This window comes from Apium graveolens, chromosome 6, assembly GCF_009905375.1.
Source record: "Apium graveolens cultivar Ventura chromosome 6, ASM990537v1, whole genome shotgun sequence".
NCBI classification, from domain to species: domain Eukaryota; kingdom Viridiplantae; phylum Streptophyta; class Magnoliopsida; order Apiales; family Apiaceae; genus Apium; species Apium graveolens.
In genome coordinates, this window is record NC_133652.1 from 230,048,152 (window position 1) to 230,067,421 (window position 19,270).

General features: G+C 32.6%; 1 protein-coding gene and 1 long non-coding RNA gene across 2 annotated transcripts; one reads left to right on the plus strand and one right to left on the minus strand.

Moving 5' to 3' along the window:
• Positions 1-6,506: 6,506 nt before the first annotated feature.
• Positions 6,507-8,464, minus strand: LOC141663998 (uncharacterized). Its single transcript, XR_012551777.1, has 3 exons — positions 8,330-8,464; positions 8,129-8,206; positions 6,507-6,994 (listed from the first exon to the last, which is right to left on the minus strand). It is a non-coding gene; the product is annotated as an uncharacterized LOC141663998 (long non-coding RNA).
• Positions 8,465-9,245: 781 nt separating this feature from the next.
• On the plus strand, positions 9,246-14,574 carry LOC141666814 (ATP-dependent zinc metalloprotease FTSH 8, mitochondrial-like). The gene is made up of 8 exons (XM_074473021.1): positions 9,246-9,474; positions 9,577-9,787; positions 9,870-9,941; positions 10,583-10,716; positions 11,231-11,725; positions 11,894-12,661; positions 13,199-13,426; positions 13,764-14,574. The coding sequence occupies exons 1-8, from the start codon at positions 9,424-9,426 to the stop codon at positions 14,250-14,252; spliced, it is 2,448 nt and encodes an 815-aa protein (XP_074329122.1). The 5' UTR covers positions 9,246-9,423; the 3' UTR covers positions 14,253-14,574.
• The last annotated feature ends 4,696 nt before the right edge of the window (positions 14,575-19,270 follow it).

Sequence of the window (19,270 nt, forward strand, 5' to 3'; positions counted from 1 at the left end):
AATTCTGAAATTAAATACTGATTTTTCAATTAAATGAACTAAGAAAAATCATTTAAAGAGAAATAATTACTGAAATATTGATTTGTAAATTTTATAAAATCCCAAAAATAATTATTGCAACTTTAAAATCATAAAAATAATTTTAGAGACAATCCAAATAATTTTGAAAATAAATTTTGCCATAAACCCCTTTTAACAGCAAAACCAAAAATAATATGGTGCAACAAACAATTATACAAACAATCCACTCAACCCAACAATCACTTATAAAATAATAATAAATAAAACACAGAGATCAAATACTATTCCTTATTTAATTAATTAAACAATAATTACACATTTAAATATTGTAAAAATATATGAGTCGTTATAATAGCTCGACTAGAGTAGAAGCTGGTCGAGCATTGTAGTTGTAATAGCCACCTTGTCGAGTATTGAACTATCTAACAAGCATGGTTGAGATTTAAAATTCCTTGATAAAAAACTAAGGCAAATGGCGGTTATACAAGGGTGGAGGTTGAGTTCTAGTAGCTATCAAGAGGAATGGTCGAGTCTAAGCTTTTGGAAGTAAATTCTTCTAAGGCAAGCACACTAAAGAACATCTAGTCGAGGTATAGCTTCCTTTTCTACTACACTGTTGAGCTTTATATTTTAAATGAAAAAATCAATAAGGAAATCTACAATACAATCATGAAGTTGAGTCTTGGAATGAAAAAGGACATATGTTCGAGTCTTGGAGTAGCTACAAGATGACCCACCACCTAATTGATTCGATTTGATTGGCTAGCATTGAGCCACATCTTTTTTTTGAAAATAATTACTATATTAATATATGAACTATAACTTATTGCTCTGATACCATTTCTGTAATGCCCCAAAATCTAGGGTCAGGAATCTGGGTCGTCATGCAATCCTTCAATCATGTGTAACCTGCACTAACTCAATAATCCAATAATTCCATATCACAAACCCCCAATCTCACACACTCACCAGTTATAGCCTTAGAAATGACGTACAACAAGTATCATCTGTTATTAAAACTCAAATATACTTTATAGGATCTCAAACAATTATTCATAACCTCTACATGAAGTTATAATAATTACGACTGATATCTTATACCTATCTGATACTCTAGCCCACCTGAGATAAAGTTGTCAGGGATTCTCCCCGTGACTGCAAGCGACTAAGTCCCACACCGACATACCGCTTATCTGTTGTGTTGTGATATTTAAAAGAAAGCAAGAGTGAGCAATAATACTCAGCCATAATAATGTACAATATGAAAAGACTATATGAGAAATTCAAGTATAATTCCGTATATGATAAATATGTTTATTCAAAAATAGTTTTCCTCAGTGATACACACTTTCTTTCGAAAACAATTCTTTTGTGGACTTATTATCCTGCGAATACCTTAATGGTAAACCCAACACCCAGGCTTGGGTTACGGTATTGCATCACAATTCTAATTGGAAGAATAAGGTATTCACTGGAGCCACCGCATACGATGATCAGTCGTACTATGAAAATAGTAACCTTTCCTACATGTAGAGGGACAACTTCCTTACTCTCGGTTGTCACCATAACCTCATTCGGGCTTTATATGCTTCCTCATTCCACCCGGGTATGTTTTGCATACTTCGTATGTCCCTCAGTACACATGGTACCTTCTCATACGAAAAATTAATATGATAGTCTCCTCAGTCCACGAAGTACTGGATCTCTACCCCTCCTTTTTCCTTTTAAGAATCCTACCATATACTTGGAATCATCGAACTATATCGAAGTTCCCCAAGCGTTTTGCTTGTTGATAGGCACAACTCATCTCATATATATATATATATATATATATATATTTATTTATTTACTTCCGAAAGTTTTTAGAGGAAGTACTAAGGATGTCAGTTGACCGTTGTCAACAGATAAATAAATAAGGGGGAGTTTCTTTTGAAACTATATTCAAAATATTTAAAATAAGTCGAGATAATATTCTCCGACGATCTGAAATTATTGGAATGATTTTCCGATGTTTTTTAAATCAGGTTTTATGACTTTTAAATCCTATTAAATCAATTAATAAATAATTAATAATTAAATATTAATCATTAAATAATTAAACCTCAAATAATTATACTTTAAAAGAATATTTGAAATAATATTCCTCAACTAATTTATGTTTAAGTAATTTAAAGTAATCTTTAATAATTAATCGGGTTTGAAATAAATAATCATAGGACAATAATTATTTTATTTTAAATGAATAAATGAATTAATATCCATCATTCGAGTATTTAAATATAGTTGAGGGAATACGGTTTTTGGAAATCATTTTAATAAAAGTTCGAGGTATTTAATGTTTCGCAAGTGGATGTCGAGTCCCTTGGAACACAACTACTACGGACTTTAATCGTCCTAAAATATCACTGGAATGATTCCTAGGTTTTTATTTTAAAATCCCGACCGACTCTCGGTCTTATAATATACGTCACGCTCGTGGCGACGTTAAACATTCTACGACATATACATATTGTACAACATCGCTACATTATACGAAAACTCAATTACTTGGTATCATGGCAAGCATGACATTTATGCAAGTGATAATAAAACAATCCTTTCACTACACAACATTATATGGAGTTGGGTTCGTAAACTTTTCTGAAGTCCAAGATACGTTTTCCGAGTTCCTATGAAGAGACGACAAAAGAAGAAATGGTAGACAAAGAAAATAAAAGATTCCTGAATTATTAGTAATTATGTAAAAGAAACCGGTTATCCCGGTAATCTGTAACCATATAGAAAGACTACTATAAATAAGTCCATACATGAAATGGAAAAGATATCTGAAAAATTTCTGAAGTTCAATTCTCTCTCTCTCTCTGAATATGTCTGGCTAAACTTCTTCACTCTCTATAAACTCTACTAGAAATTAATCATAATAATAGAAACAGATTATTTTATAAGTATTATATACAATCAGAATTGGTTCATAAAAATAATATCTTGAAGAATAGCGATATGGAAGAGACCGTGTGAGGACTCCTACATCCAGCCAAAGAATATCCAAAGGAGCTTGGATAGCGTTATGGATAATAGGGCAAGGGTGAGTTGAGACTTCCGGTGACCAGAAAGCTATTGTAAGAGGTAAAAAATTCTGATTTAAATCTGATTGTGTATGATAGCATTATAAAATAATGTTTTCTGAGATTATGATGTATAATTAGTATGAGGTTATAGAGATGATTTCATTTAAAATAATGAATTTGTTTTTGTCTATTGCTTACTACATGCAAAAAATAACCATATTAATTAATACGAAAATGCATGCACCTTCCCTCGCCTTCCCTCTTTAGGGTTGTGTAGATATATAAACGATCCATAATAAGATATATAAACGATCCATAATAATAACCCCCAGAAATTGGTATCAGAGCCAGTAATAAGCGGGAAATGAACAGTAAAATACTGTAGCAAAAGTAGCCGTGAATAGTAGACAGTGAATAGTAACTAATGAATAGTAAAAGGTACATGAATAGTAAAAAGGAAATAAAATTTGATGGTTAAATGAGACCCCCGACAAGAATAAATAGAGAAAGGAATAAAAGATATAAATCTAAAATAATAGCAACTCTATTAATTTTATTTATAGTAGAAAACAAAGTAACACAACAGATGTGTAAGAAAATTTTATACAGACAATTAATCTGACTTATGGAAGATTTAAGGATACGATCAATTCAGTATATAGCTGATAAAGAACCAACATATAATAGGCTAATAAATCAACATATTGAAAGTTGTAAGATAAGCATGCAAATAATAAATGAAAAATTAGATATTATAGCTATATTACAAACAATGTTGGAAGAAAGAGATGAAAAAATTAGGAGACTAGAGGAAGAAAAACTTTTATTAAAACTAGAAAATTTTATTAAAGAAACTAATTTAGAAATCGAAATAAAAGACTTAAAAGAAGTATTAACTGAACAATATAGATTAATAGACGATTTAAGATAAAAAATTAAAAAATGAATTGGACAGATCCAAATGCAATAACTAGAAATAATAGAAAACTAAAGCAATTAATAAAAAATCAAGAAAAATTAGAAATAGATCTGGAAAAATTACTAGAAAGAAAAAATAAAATAACATGGACAAGAGAGAATAACGAAGAAATTATGAGAATTTACCAACAACTTGGAAATATGATAATAACATTTAGAAATGATAAACTAAGAATACAAGGACTTAAAAGAATAATTTTAACAAATAATATAACTGGATAAAATATAGATGGATAAAATGTCATTAGAAGAAATAAGTGAAAAACAAGATATGTATTATCAAATGGATGAATACGAAGGAGGAACATCACAAACCCTAAGTTTTAAACCAGATATATATAATCAAATTCAAAGTGAAACAGAAGAATTAACAATAAAAAAGATATTCAAGACATCATATTTTGAAAGAAATAAGGAAGTTAGGTATATAGCCCAAAAACATGAGAATGTAATAGATATAGATACAATAAATGGAAAAACAAGAATAAATTTAATAACAGATGGATTAATAAAAAGAGAATTATCCAAATTAAAACAAAAGGAAGCAAATAAACTAAAAAACATATATTTTGGAGCAATAGAATTTACAATAAAAGCATATTTTCAGAAAAATATCGATACTCCTATACAGATATATGTATTGGATGATAGAATAATAGGAAATATACAAGATTCATTAATAGCAGTAATAAAAGGAAACTTGATATATCAGAAATTAAAATTTATAATACAACCCGATTTCAGTATATCACTAAGGGATGAAAATAAAGAAAGATATTTAACATTATACTATAAGTTAGATGGAATAAAAATGCAAAAAGGAAGTAAAGTTATTAGTATAGAAACCAAAATGGTTTATGCTATGACTGGAAACCATCACGTAAAGAAACAAACGGAATTAGGAATAATAGTACCAAAGTTATATAATGATATATTAGAAAAAATTGAACATAAAGAAGAATCTCAAATAACAATCCCAGAAGAAATTACAATAGATTTTAGTAATAGACAAATGATTCCAAGGCAAAGAATTAAACCAATATTAGAAGGATCTAGATTAAATTTTAGAAAAGAACAAAATCCTATAAGATTAATTAGATCAATGAGTATGACGAGTAGAAAGATAGATTTAATAAAAATAGATACTGATAGTTTGAAAATAAAAATAATAATATTTGACGAAACAATAACAAGAGACTGTATAGCAGAAATTAATACAGGAGCTACCAAAAGTTTTATTCATATAAGCAAGGTAAATGAAGAAAATTGTAAGTGGATAGAACCTCAGACTTACAGATATGCAGAAAATGATAGAGAAATATTTATTACTAAATGTACTAATTTAAAGTTTAAAATATTAGACTTGGAATATAATATAAATATAGGAGTAATAGAATATGATAGTTCGAGTGAATTATTATTAGGAAGCGACTTCTTAAAAATGATAAATTATAAAATTAATAATAATAACCCCCAGAAATTGGTACACCAACTTATATTCTAATAAGTTCAATACTTCATAATTTTCAATATTTGACCGACTCAAAATAAGTATCAATCCTTGGTGTTAGTTGTTAAACACGCGCTAATAATTCACGCAAGTATACGAGTTCACAAGTAGTATAGAATTACTTCTAGTTCGTTCCCACAGAGACTGTATTGGTTAACTAATTAATTCACGCACTTAAGCAACAATGTATGGTTATTATTCAATGCTAAGACAATAACAAATTGAGGTTATTTATAACTAAGAATTAACTAACAATTATAACTACGAGATTAATATTGACTGAATTAATATATATGACAAACATGGGATTCTAACTTCATTAAATACTTCATTCAATAGCCTTATTGTTCTCAACCTTAGCATGCAATGGTGATGACTCTAATCAGATAACACGAAACTGATAAACGCCAACTTTCGTTGCACGAGTACCATACTACCAGACATCCACAAAAGAGATAGAAGCTGAATAGACACCGATTATATTGAGACCCTATATATCTATAGAATTTGACAACATAACGGTTTAAGCACAAGTTATCTATCTTGATTACACAGGGCAAGTAAGATGGTTAAAATTACCTACGAATCATGCATAACAAATACATGAACCTATGCTAGCATGGCAAGTTCTAAATCCTTAAATTCACTGTCGCTTCATTAAGAATTAACACACTATCTTATAAGTTCGCGACGCTCATAAGACGAATACACACAACCAATACTAGGATATCAATCAATCACCACATACTAAGGCATCAAAACAATTTAACTAAAGAAATCCATAAATAAATCAGCTAGAATCCTACGATAACGATTAGCCCATAAACGGACTCATCATCAACGTGGGTTTCGATGAAAGCATGGTATAACAACGTAGTCTTTATAATGAATAAATAAAACCAAGTACAAAACAAGATTAAGGTTCACAAGTAAGAAAACTAGCATCCAAATACAACTTAAAACAAAGGTTCACAAGTAAAACAAGGTCTTCTTCGTTGAATCGTGCTAATACGGTATTATTACGGCTCTCCTTCATATGTCTCTGGCTTAATATAACTTGATTATTTTTATTAAAAATGACCTAAAGATATTTATATAGCAGCCCCATGTAGTGTAGAATTCTTTCTCTCAAAAACCAAGCAGAAACATGATTCTGTCATCCCAACACGGCGCGACCGTGCGCTTGATCAGCGCGGCCGCGCTGGTTTTCTGTACTTCGGGCGCGGCCGCGCTTTCTGTACTTTGAGCGCGACCGCGCGCTTAATCAGCGCGGGCACGCTGGGCTTCTACCATAATTTATTTTCTTCATTTTTCTTGCAGCTTCGAGTCGGCTTTCAACGAGCTTTTATTCCAACACCACCTTGACACCAAATTAGCACCAAAATAATGCTAATTCACCTGATTACCTAGATAATGCCTGAAATGCAAAAACACTTGAAAATACGTTATAATACTTAACAACTTGAGTACAAATGCATCAATTTAAAGCTTATTAGAGCATTATAAAGTGTCATAAATTCCACTCAACACTTGGTCGAAACGGACGGTCAAAGTAGTCTTCTAGAGTTGACTTTACCGAATATTACTATTACGCGACTCGCACTCTATCATTTTTAATAAATCATAAAATTAGTATTTTAATACGAAACCAATTCGAGGAGCTTCTTGAGTGCTTCTAATATTTATCATAAAAGTTTCATTTTGATAAAATAAATTGAATTAGGTGAAAAGTATTTCAAAAGTTCGGACAACTACGGAGTTTTACTATTCAAACCGCTTTCACTAAAACGTTGATATCTCTCAAACCGTTAACTCAATTGATGCACCGTTTTCGCGTGAGCGATCTAGACAAAATTTAGAACACATAATTTGAAAATGGTTTTCTGGTAACAAGGGTGAAAATCCCGAAGTGGCAGTTTCCTAACAGGGGTTGTTTTTGACGTTCGTACTCCGCACGACCTCGGCTCCGACATTTTTATAAAATTGAAAAATCAACATTTTTACTTGAAATTTTTATGGAAGCTAAAAAACTCTATTTCTTACTCTCTGTAAAAAATTTTAAGTCGATTATTTGTATTTACAAAATTCATAATTTGTAGCAGTTTTGTCGCTAAATCCCTTTTACTAAAACAGTCATAACTTCTGCTCCGTAAATCAGAATCAAGCGTTTCAAGCGCCTAAACGATCCTTAAAACATTGTCTATCATAATCAATGTTACTTTTTAAGAAATTACAATTTATACATTCGATAACTTCTGCAGAAACTTAAGTTGAGTTTTGTTCATTTTAACGAGATTACAATTACGATTACGATTCGAATTTCGTTTACGTCTTAAATCATTATACCACCATCAACAATCATCAAATCATCATCTCAACACTAACTCCTCTCAAGAACATCATGTTCTTGAGGAAACAATGATCAACCTTAAAACTAATTAACTAAAAATCAAGATAATATCAAATCAATCATCAAAACCATACTTATATCCAAGATCCTTACTTTTCTTGAAACGTAAAACTTAAACAAAGTTTGGATGAATGTTTATACCTTTCTTGAAGCTTGTTAATACTTAATAAAGTCCTAAGATCCTTGATGAAGCCTTGGTCTAGCTTTAGGAGCCTTAAACTTTCATGAAAAATCAATAAAACAAGTTAGTGATTTTCAGAATTACTATTCACCCTCAACTTCAAACATTTTTATAAAATTGAAAACTTCATGGATGGGCTTAAAATTTGGTGCGTGACTTACCTATGATATAGAAGAGGTTTGGTAAAAATTTGGTGATTTGTGAATAAGTAGAACATGAGATACGAATTTTCTTTCCATGGTGTTCTTGAAAATCAACATTGAGTTTTTGGAGAGAGAGAGAGAGAATTGCCTTGCTTGTTTCTTGGAAATGTGGTGGAAATAGGCTTCTTGTGAATATAGAAAGTGTTTAGGACAAGATACATCATATTTTCAAAGGCTAGACTTAGCTAGGTGTCTCATTTGTCAAAACTTGCATGATAAACTCCTTAAATTAATGTTTATTGAAATTTGTTATTTAGTTATTTTGAAACTAGCTTCCTAATTTATTACTTGTTGGATAAATTTATAAATACTTAATTTTTCAAGGTTATCACTTGATCCCTTGCCATCCTACATTATCTCGCATTCGTTCACGTACGTTTAAATCAATTCCCGTAAATACTACGTCGAATAATTCCGCTTATCGTAAATCATTACTATTCCCAGTGCTCGTACTTGGTTATGAGTTATGAAATTATAATTCTCAAGATTTTCTTGGTCGTAGTATAATTCTCTTATTCCTCGATGGCTCGTAAAATAATATCATTTGAGCTATTGGTTTTTTCGAAAACTCACGACTTTTACATACACTCATTTAGTACGTATAACCACAATATGAACTTGGAAACTTAAATTAAAAACTCGTATATGGTGTGATCGCAATTTTTTTTATTATCATGCAAGACTACTATTTATAAAGGTCTTTTAGCGATGTCAAAAATTCGGATTTTTACAGAGCCCCGACTCGAGGATCCAAATGAATTCTAACATTTTTGAAAAGTCCGACCCGATTAAATTCAAAGTCCGAAAACCCGACTAGGTCAAAACTCAATTTTTTTAAGGTCAGGTCAAAACACGGTCCGGAAACGGGTGCTTAGTGATAAGGGCCTTGTGCATCTCTGCCCACGACTCACGTTGTTTCTTTCTCCTCAAGGATGTTGGCGTGGAATCATTGAAAATCATATACTATTTTTCAATCAAAGTTTTAATCTTCTTCACTATAAATTCACCGACCCTTTTTCCCCAAACCCATCAATTTCTTCTATCCCTAAATTATGATATTTTCAAGAATTGGGCGTTCTTTATCTCGGTCCTCGCCTTCTACAGTAACCCCCCTTTATCTCTTTGTATCTTAAAGTATTTTATCTAGACTATTTATGATTTGTGATTATTAAATTAAACTAGGGTTTATGTTTGTTTTGTTGTAGAAGAGATTGTTGACCAATGGGAGAGCTGCTTTTGTGGGTGAATCTATTTTACAAGGCCCTGATGTGAATTTAGGCCTTTTGAGGAATTATTTAGCTGCTAATAATGCAAATTTTGGTGTTCCCAAACTGTGTTTATTTGATTTTAGATATCTTCTTGCAAACCCTAGATTCAATAGATATTTCTCCACTCAGGGGACTCCTAAGAAGAAGAGTAAGCCTCTCCTTTTTTCGTTTGTGTTTGTTTTCTTGGTTTTCGTTTCGGTTACTTTTTTTGAATTGGGTTTGTTTTGCAGATTATGAGAACTTTTACCCCAAAGATAAGAAGGAGATTCCCAAAGGGGATGACCAGAAATCGCAGTCGAAAGGTTGGGGTTTTTTTTAATCATTTAGAAGCGTTGTTGATGGTGTTATTTCATTTATCTTTCAGGGGTTTTCAGTCCTAGAAATAATTATCCCCTTGTTCATTTTTCATTGATTTATTCGATTAATAGGTGTTTTTGTTTTAGTGATAAAAAGATTTGTTAAATGATGAATATATCGTTGGTTTGTCTTCTTTTGTGATTTACAAGAACATGGGGCCTAATTTTAGTCAAGTAGTTGAAAAGTTTACAAGATTATAGGGGACTGCAGACTTAAACTTGTATTTGATTAATTTATTTTAAACAGTCAACTGGAACAGGTGCTAGAGTATTATTTTTTTGTTAAAAAATTCATCTACTGCAAGTTAAGTGTGATCATGTTGCCTGATTAAGTTTATTTTTCTGCAAGTTTTTAGCCTTCATTAGTGGAATGATACTGAATTGTATGTTTATTGAAAGCAGGATGAGAAAATGTGAGAAGGTTGCCCTACAATCATGTCTATATGTCCGTATGTGCAAATGCTAAATGCCGAAATTATTATATGATGGTGTTGGAGACAACCTCTGGAATTGAGTTTATCGTTGTGTAGGTTAATCATTTCTATTTCGTTGGTCCTGACATTTTCACAATATTTTTCTATAAACAGAGGATTCAAACACAGATGACGGTGGTGACTTTCAGTCGGCTTTTATGAAGCAAATCCAGAATCTAATCATCCCGTTGTTAGTGATTGGAATGTTTTTCTCATCATTTCCTTTTGGAAGCCGTGAAGAGAAACAGGTATGTTATGTTGATAAGTTCTATGTGAGTTTTGTGATGAATTCCATGTCTGTAATCTGAAGTGATGTCGACAACTGATAATTTTTTTTTCTTTTTGAGAAACTGCTTATAGTTTTGTGAAGAAAGTAAAATACAAAATGTACATAAAGGAGAGAAAATTCTAGATATAAAATTATGAGAAGAGTTTCTGCAATTTGAATCAAGTTGAGAAAAACAAAACACCTCAATGTCAAAAATTATCCGCCTTCACAAATCTGAATGGTTAACCTTTTAATTTTTTTAATGCCCAAGCGGCAAGGCCCCTTGGTTTTTTATCACCATCTTTAGTATTTTACATTACTCGTGAGCTTGCTGAACATCCTTATGTTATATTTTGGTGAACAAGGTTAATAATTTTAAAAATGTACAGCTGTTGATTATTTCAATCCTTTTATCCAGAAGAGACTTATTCTTCATGCAAGTAAGGCCTTTGTACATTATTGGCCTTACAGTTGTGATGTGTGTCAAATTGCAGATTAGTTTCCAAGAGTTCAAAAATAAGCTTCTGGAACCGGGTTTAGTGGATCATATAGTGGTTACTAATAAATCAGTTGCTAAAGTATACGTAAGAAGCACACCCTCCAGTAGGTCCAGAGGTGATACTGTTGATGCACCGGTTGCTCAAGGTCCTGATATTGATAAGGATGCAAAAGGTAAGAAAGGCCAATATAAATATTATTTCAATATTGGGAGCATTGAATCATTCGAGGAGAAGTTAGAGGAAGCCCAAGAAGCTTTAGGTATTGACCATCATGATCATGTTCCTGTTACCTACAATTCTGAAATTGGGTGGTATCAAGAAGTTATGAGATTTGCACCAACGCTTTTGTTATTGGGAACTCTTATGTACATGGGACGCAGAATGCAGGGTGGATTAGGTGTTGGAGGTGGTGGTGGAAAAGGTGCTCGTGGGATATTTAACATAGGGAAAGCTCACATTACAAAGGTGGACAAGAATGCAAAAAACAAGGTTAGATCACTTATTCTTGCCCAGGGACAAGAATGCTATTCTTGTATTATTTCTTTCACAGTATTCCTTCCTGACAAGTCGCTGTCAACAGATTTCCATTTTCGTATCTCGGCATTGTATATGTTACTATTATTTCTGTACAAACATAAAGTAATCAATTTTTTGCAGGTTTATTTTAAAGATGTTGCTGGATGTGATGAAGCCAAGCAAGAAATCATGGAGTTCGTACACTTTCTCAAGAACCCTAAAAAGTATGAGGAACTAGGTGCTAAAATTCCAAAAGGTGCTTTATTGGTTGGTCCCCCTGGAACAGGTAAAACTCTTTTAGCAAAGGCTACTGCAGGAGAATCTGCTGTGCCCTTCCTGTCTATATCTGGTTCAGATTTCATGGAAATGTTTGTCGGGGTTGGACCATCTAGAGTGAGAAACTTGTTTCAAGAGGCAAGACAATGTGCACCTAGTATTATTTTTATTGATGAAATTGATGCAATTGGTCGAGCAAGGGGACGCGGCGGTTTCTCAGGTTCTAATGATGAGCGTGAAAGTACTCTCAATCAGTTGCTTGTCGAGATGGATGGATTTGGTACTACTTCTGGAGTAGTCGTTCTTGCTGGTACAAATAGGCCTGATATATTAGACAAAGCCCTCTTAAGGCCTGGCAGATTTGATAGGCAGATATCTATTGATAAGCCTGACATTAAAGGGAGGGACCAGATATTCCAGATCTATTTAAAGAAGTTGAAACTTGATAATGAGCCATCATACTTCTCCCAGAGACTTGCTGCCCTTACACCTGGATTTGCTGGAGCAGATATTGCAAATGTTGTCAATGAAGCTGCTTTAATTGCTGCAAGGAGTGACCAAACTACGGTGACAATGGAGCATTTTGAGGGGGCTATAGATAGAATCATTGGTGGTTTAGAAAAGAAAAACAAGGTAAGTTGTGACCAGATGATTTCATTTATGTGCTTTTCGGCTTTTCCTAGTTAAATCCATTTTATATCACGAGTGAATGCCCAAGGAATTTACCGTCCTGACGTAATGTGTTGACTCTAAGTTTCTTCAATCTCCAGAAACATGAAGAAATAATATCCTTGCGTATAGGCTGTAATTTATCTTTGTTATATATATTATATATGGCCAATATTAGGATCAAGGTAGGCCCATGAAAATTGTACAGAACTGCAATTTAACTGCTCTGTTGTTTGTTTGTTGAGAAGAGATTGAACTATTGGAGGGCTAAACCTTATAACCGAAGTTATTTCAAAAGGTCTAGAATATCTTTTTAAGGCACTGGCAGGGAAATTTCTTCCACTCACAATTTTTTTCCTTTAAAAGTAAATGTTAAGCATAGTACCACAGATCTATCCAGTTGGACGGTATTATGAATTAAAGCTGCTTTTTTGGATACTTTAATCAAGTGTATGCATGTTGTTCAAGGAATTTGCTTATAAGTTATATATATGTAAGCAGGTTATAAGCAAACTTGAGCGTCGAACTGTAGCTTATCATGAAGCAGGTCATGCTATTGTAGGATGGTTTTTGGAACACACAGAACCACTGCTGAAAGTTACTATTGTTCCTCGTGGTACAGCTGCACTGGGTTTTGCACAATATGTACCCAACGAGAACCTTCTCATGACCAAGGAGCAGCTTTTTGATATGACATGCATGACACTTGGTGGTCGTGCTTCTGAGCAGGTTAGTTGGATTTTATCACTATTAAAGTGACAGAGTAGATTAAGAGATTCAAAGTTGATGTCAGTTTACTTTGGTGTCTGCTAATTGCTTTCTGTATTCTTGGCTATCATATATTCTGTTCCCTTTACATATACCCTTTAGTTGATATTATTAAATCGATTAAGATATCTTTCCACCCCTGCCAAGTGTCTTCAGATTTTTATTGGATCGTGAAAAACTACTGCTAATACATATTGCACTGAAGAGTGGAACACAAAAAGTTCAAGGAAATGAAGAAAAATTCTTGCTATCGTTTATAATTATTCTTAGTTGCTATAAAGAGTTTACTTGGTTTCAGGTTATGTTGGGTAAAATCTCAACTGGGGCGCAAAATGACTTGGAGAAAGTGACAAAAATGACATATGCACAAGTAGCAGTCTATGGCTTTAGTGAGAAGGTGGGTCTCCTCTCTTTTCCTCAGAGGGAGGATGGGGGCTTCGAGATGACTAAACCCTACAGCAACAAGACGGGGGATATTATTGACACCGAAGTGCGAGAATGGGTGGCTAAGGCGTATGAGAAAACAATTGCACTTGTAGAGAAACATAAAGAGCACGTTGATCAAATTGCAGAGCTCTTGCTTGAAAAAGAAGTTCTCCACCAGGAAGACTTGCTCCGGGTTTTAGGTGAAAGGCCTTACAAACCTGCCGAGATGACAAACTATGATAAATTTAAGCAAGGGTTTATAGAGGAGGATGAAAAGAGCAAACCTACTACAGAGAGTGTGAGTGCAAGTGAAGAAGACGATGACTCGGCACCTCTTGTACCAGATGTGGTCCCAACTTAATATTTGGTCAGATAGCATGAAGAGATTATTTTCTCCTATGGCCATTGAGCTTCTTTTAGTTATTGTATATGCATCGAAATGAAAATTTTCTTCCTTTTTTTACATTTCGATTTCTTCTACATTGTCAAGGCAGAGTATGATTATAGTTCTGCCTGAAGACATTTCTCGACCAAGAGTCTCTCTCTGGTAAAGATGCTCCATGTTTGCATCTGCAGCCACTCAGCTCGGTAGCATAGGATTTGATGATTTGATCTGCTGAATCAGTCTTGTTGTAATTTCATTTACACTTTCTTTCATTAATAAATTAGTTATAATGTGTGAAGCTGTGAACATATTTAATGCATCATGTAATTTTGTTGGTTTTCTGTTCAAGGTTAAATTGTTGACAATTACCTAACGGGAACTTTGTTTAGTGCTAAATGTTGCATTATTAATTTATCATTGTATTTAATATGTATGAAACATGATTTTAAACTAAAATATGTATAATTATAAAACTGGGTGCACGTCTTAAAACATTTGTCATTTGGCAGCATGCAGTTCTACATTTTAATTTTTCTGACAATAACTTTTTTCTTCCTTTTTTCTTCCGGTTCAAGAATTTTAAACATAGATATGTGGGATTGCTGTTAAAAATTGCGAGCCGTTAGTAATAAAAATCAGATGACTGTTTGGTAGTTTTTTTGATATGTATATGTTATATGCAAAAAATTAAAAATAATAATGTTTTTCGATAAGGTTTGACGATGAAATCACTTTTCCGAAAAACAACTTTTAAATTTATCAAATAATTTTTTAATTATTTTTCAGCAAAAAGCTGTTATTGATCTTTGCAACATCAATACCAAATACACCCAAAATCTGTTATAACTATGTTTTCTAAAGGAATAGTAAATATTTTTGTTGAGAAAACAATAAAATAAATTAGATTGATCTTGCCGGACCAAGTCATATATATCTTCCTTCTTCAAATTAAGCGGCAAATACAATGAGAATGATGAGACTTCTGCTCGCCTCCATGATTTTAATGAAGTAATTTTTGGTTTTCTTTATATATGAATCTTTTTGGTGTTCCAAATACTAATTTTACTAACTTATAATACACACGGGCGAATTTTGTATTATTTTATATTTTTTAATATTTTAGAAATTTTTCCGTACCTCCAGGTATTTATCGTAATTACTTTTAATATTTTAGAAATTTTTTATTACCTCCAGGTATTTTTCGTAAATGTTCCTAATATTTTAGTAATTTTCCTTACCTCCGGGTATTTTTTGTGATTTTTGCAAATATTTTAGGAATATTTCCGTACCTTCGGTTATTTTTCTCGTAAATTTTCCTAATATTTTAGGAATTTTTCAGTACCTGCAGATATTTTATGTAATTTTTCCTAATATTTTCAAAAAAATTTCGTACCTTCGGGTATTTTTCGTGATTTTTTCTAATATTTAGGAATATTTTCCGTATCTCCGGGCATTTTTTATAATTTTGCGGTGACTTATTTGTAAATTATCAAATTTCAGGATTAAATTTATCAGTATCAAATTCATACCTTTTTAAATTTCAGGGGCCAATTTTATAAGTTTTGGAACTTCAAGTGTTAGTTTGTCAACTTCGAAACTTCATGGGTCAGTTTATAAAATGCGTGCAACTGGGGGTACCGAGTTGCACTTTTCCAGTAATTGTCCTGGTAAGTGGTCAAGTTAGGTGTCCGATTGCTCTGCTCGTGGATGTTTTTAGCAGAATGTTGCTCAAGTAGAATCTTGATCGAAAGCTCTTTTTTTCCTTTTTTTCCTTTTATTATTTTTTTATAAAATATTATTATTGAAAAATAATATTATTTATTTTATTCAATATTTTGAATAATATGACCCCTATGTCAGGAGTGTCCTACCTAGATAATTTTTTATACAGTCCCTCCGGATAAAATATTTTTCGAATAATAGCCCAAACGGGGTTAAAAATTCAACTTGAATATATTTTTTCGAATAATAGCCCAAACCGGGTTAAAAATTCTCGAATAAAATTCATCTCAGATAAATTTTTTCGAATAATAGCCCAAATCGGGTCAAAAAATCCTTAATAAAATTAAATTCCGATTAAAATTTTCAAATAATAGTCCAGACCGGGTTAAAAAATCTCGAATAAAATTAAATTCAGATAAAGTTTTCTGAATAATAGCCCAAACAAGGTTAAAAAATCTCGAATAAAATTCAACTTGGATAAAATTTTCCGAATAATAGCCCAAACCAGGTTAAAAAATCTTGAATAAAATTAAATTTGGAAATATTTTCTGAATAATATATCAAACCGGGTTAAAAAATCTCGAATAAAATTCAACTCGAATAAAATTTTCCGAATAATAGTCCAAACCGAGTTAAAAAATCTCGAATAAAATTAAATTCAGATAAAATTTTCTGAATAATAGCCCAAACCGGGTTAAAAATCTCGAATAAAATTCAACTCAGATAAAATTAAATTTGGATAATGTTTTTTGATCAGAAATCCGCTTCTGACCAGGAATCCTGACCGAATTATGGACTGATTTGTCCTGGTCATGGGATTTTTGACCAGTATTTCATTCGGTCAGGATCCTGGTCGAACCATTCACAATTTAAATCTGAAATCCTGTCCCCTTAAAACTTGAATTTTGTACCTTTAGATCAGGATTCCTAACACCTTGGACCAAGATTCTTACCCCTTAGAACCAAATTTTGTACCTTTAGATCGGGAATCCTGACCCCTTGGACTAGGATTTTGACCCCTTAGAACTGAATTTTGTACCTTTAGATCAGGAATCCTCCTTCTTGGACCATGATTCTGATCCCTTAGACCCCGAATCCTAAATCTTTGAATCAGGAATCCCATTCTGATCAGGAATCCTGACCGAATTATAGAATGATTTGTCCTGGTCGTGGGATTTTCGACCAGGATTCCATTCGGCCAGGATCCTGATCGAACCATTCACAATCTAGATCAAGAATCCTGACCCATTAGACCAGGATTCTGATGCCTTAGACTCTAAATCTTAAATCTTTAGATCAGGAATCCCGAATTACGAGCTGCAAGCCTTTCAACAACCATAACTTTTTGCTCATTGTCCCGATTTGAGTTTATAACATATCAAATCGAAACTTATTCTGGGCTCTAACTTATAATAGCATTCTCCTCTTGACATTTGCAATCCTTGATCCATTAATTGGATGGAAACATGGATCTATGAGCATTTTCTTGGACGAAATGTGCATTCTTCTTGCCTTCAATTGGATGGGACGTGGCCTCTACGAGCCTTTTGTTTGGTGGGATGTGGCATCTATGAGCCTTTTTTCTAGTTCGTCTGATCAAGTGCATTGTCCTATTTGGATGCTCGATTTAATTAAACCTTCAGGTTTAAAATGTGTCAAGTCTAAATATCTCATTTTATTTAAACATTTTTGTTAGATATTGAGTGCAACACATGGGGGGGGGTGAATGTGTTTTCTTGATTTTTAGGCCTTTTCAATCTGTTTGGATATGGTGAACAAATCAATCTAATTTGTAGAGATATTGTGTTTAACAGAATTAATAAAGCATGCACAACAAACATAGTATTTTCAAAACTCACTTAACTTTGTATTAAAATTAAGTATGTCTTGCTACAAAGTTATGGGTTCTTTGTACGTAAAGAACTCAGCTTCTATCTTGAGAGAGTACAAGAAAATATAGATCTATTTTTACACTTAAAAATAAGAGACCAGTGTTTACTTTATAGATCAGTAAACACAGGTTTACACAACATGCAATAAGATGTACTAAACCATACTTTAAGTTATCTCTATAGCTTTCCAATTCTGACTTAGTGAATCCTTGCAAATCTTGTAGGCCTGTGACCTTCCTTTGTTAGTTAATCTTGGCCCACGATCTTGCACCCTTCAAGCTGCTTTTGTAGACTATTCAATCTAAGTGATTAGATTGTTTGTTGATTGATAATCTTGAATCTTTAACTTGTCTGTATGCTGTACTTGAGGTTCATATCGAGATCTATAGTTTTTTGTATAGAGAACTGACATCTCGATAAGTATATTGTCTTATCGAGATCTTTTAGTTCTATATAAGTATCTTTGACTTGTCGAGGTCTCTGAGTTCTCTATAAGTGAACTTGGCTTGTCGAGGTCTCCAAAACTCTGTATGTAGAAATGAATTGTCGATATCTATGAGATCTCTATATGCATTTTGACTTGTTGATATCTCTGAGATCTCTAATGAGAAATTGACTTGTCAATATCTTCAATCTTCATATCTTCATTTGACTTGTCGATATCTATGAGTCCTCTATATACAAAAATGACTTTTCAATATCTCAGAGATCTCTATATGCATTTTGATTTGTCGATATCTCTGAGATTTCTCTATAAGCTATTTTGGACTTCTCGATAAGTCATTCTGGAATTCTCGAATGACTTCTCTATATGACTTGATCTGTGACTTGTAGATATCTTGACTTGAAACATTTTTTCTAAATAGATTTATTCAACTCCAAGCTTCTTCACCTTTTCCCTGAGGCATGATCTTGTTGATCTTCTTCCAGAGTTTGTTCTTATGCTTGGGACTGTTCATAGAAAAATACTTCAGTCTGATCTTTAACATTTTTACAGACTCAAGTAATACGATACAAAATGCAGATTTAGACTATCATACAACTAATTCTTAGGGCTGTTAGTGTGACTTAGTGTTGTTTTAATACAGGCATGTGTTGCACAACAATCTCGCCCAATTTATGAGAAGATTGCTTATCACAAATTCATGCATGGTAACAAGACTAACCCCAAGTTGCAATGAGATAAAATAATTATGTAAAAATTGACAGATTTACAAATACAACTTTTATACACTGAGTGATTATATGAGCTCAATAGGTATATTCATTACACAAACTTCTCATAGCCTGATTCCTTTCTAATGAGGTCCTTTAGATTTACAAGTACTTGAAGTTCCTCTATGATTTCTGTCCCTCTTAGAGCTTCCACAAGCTTAAGCC

Coding starts and splice junctions, on each gene's coding strand:
- LOC141666814 (XM_074473021.1), top strand. CDS start 9,424: ATGATATTTTCAAGAATTGGGCGTTCTTTATCTCGGTCCTCGCCTTCT. Junction 10,717..11,230: donor GAAGCCGTGAAGAGAAACAG/GTATGTTATGTT, acceptor GTCAAATTGCAG/ATTAGTTTCCAAGAGTTCAA. Junction 11,726..11,893: donor ACAAGAATGCAAAAAACAAG/GTTAGATCACTT, acceptor AATTTTTTGCAG/GTTTATTTTAAAGATGTTGC.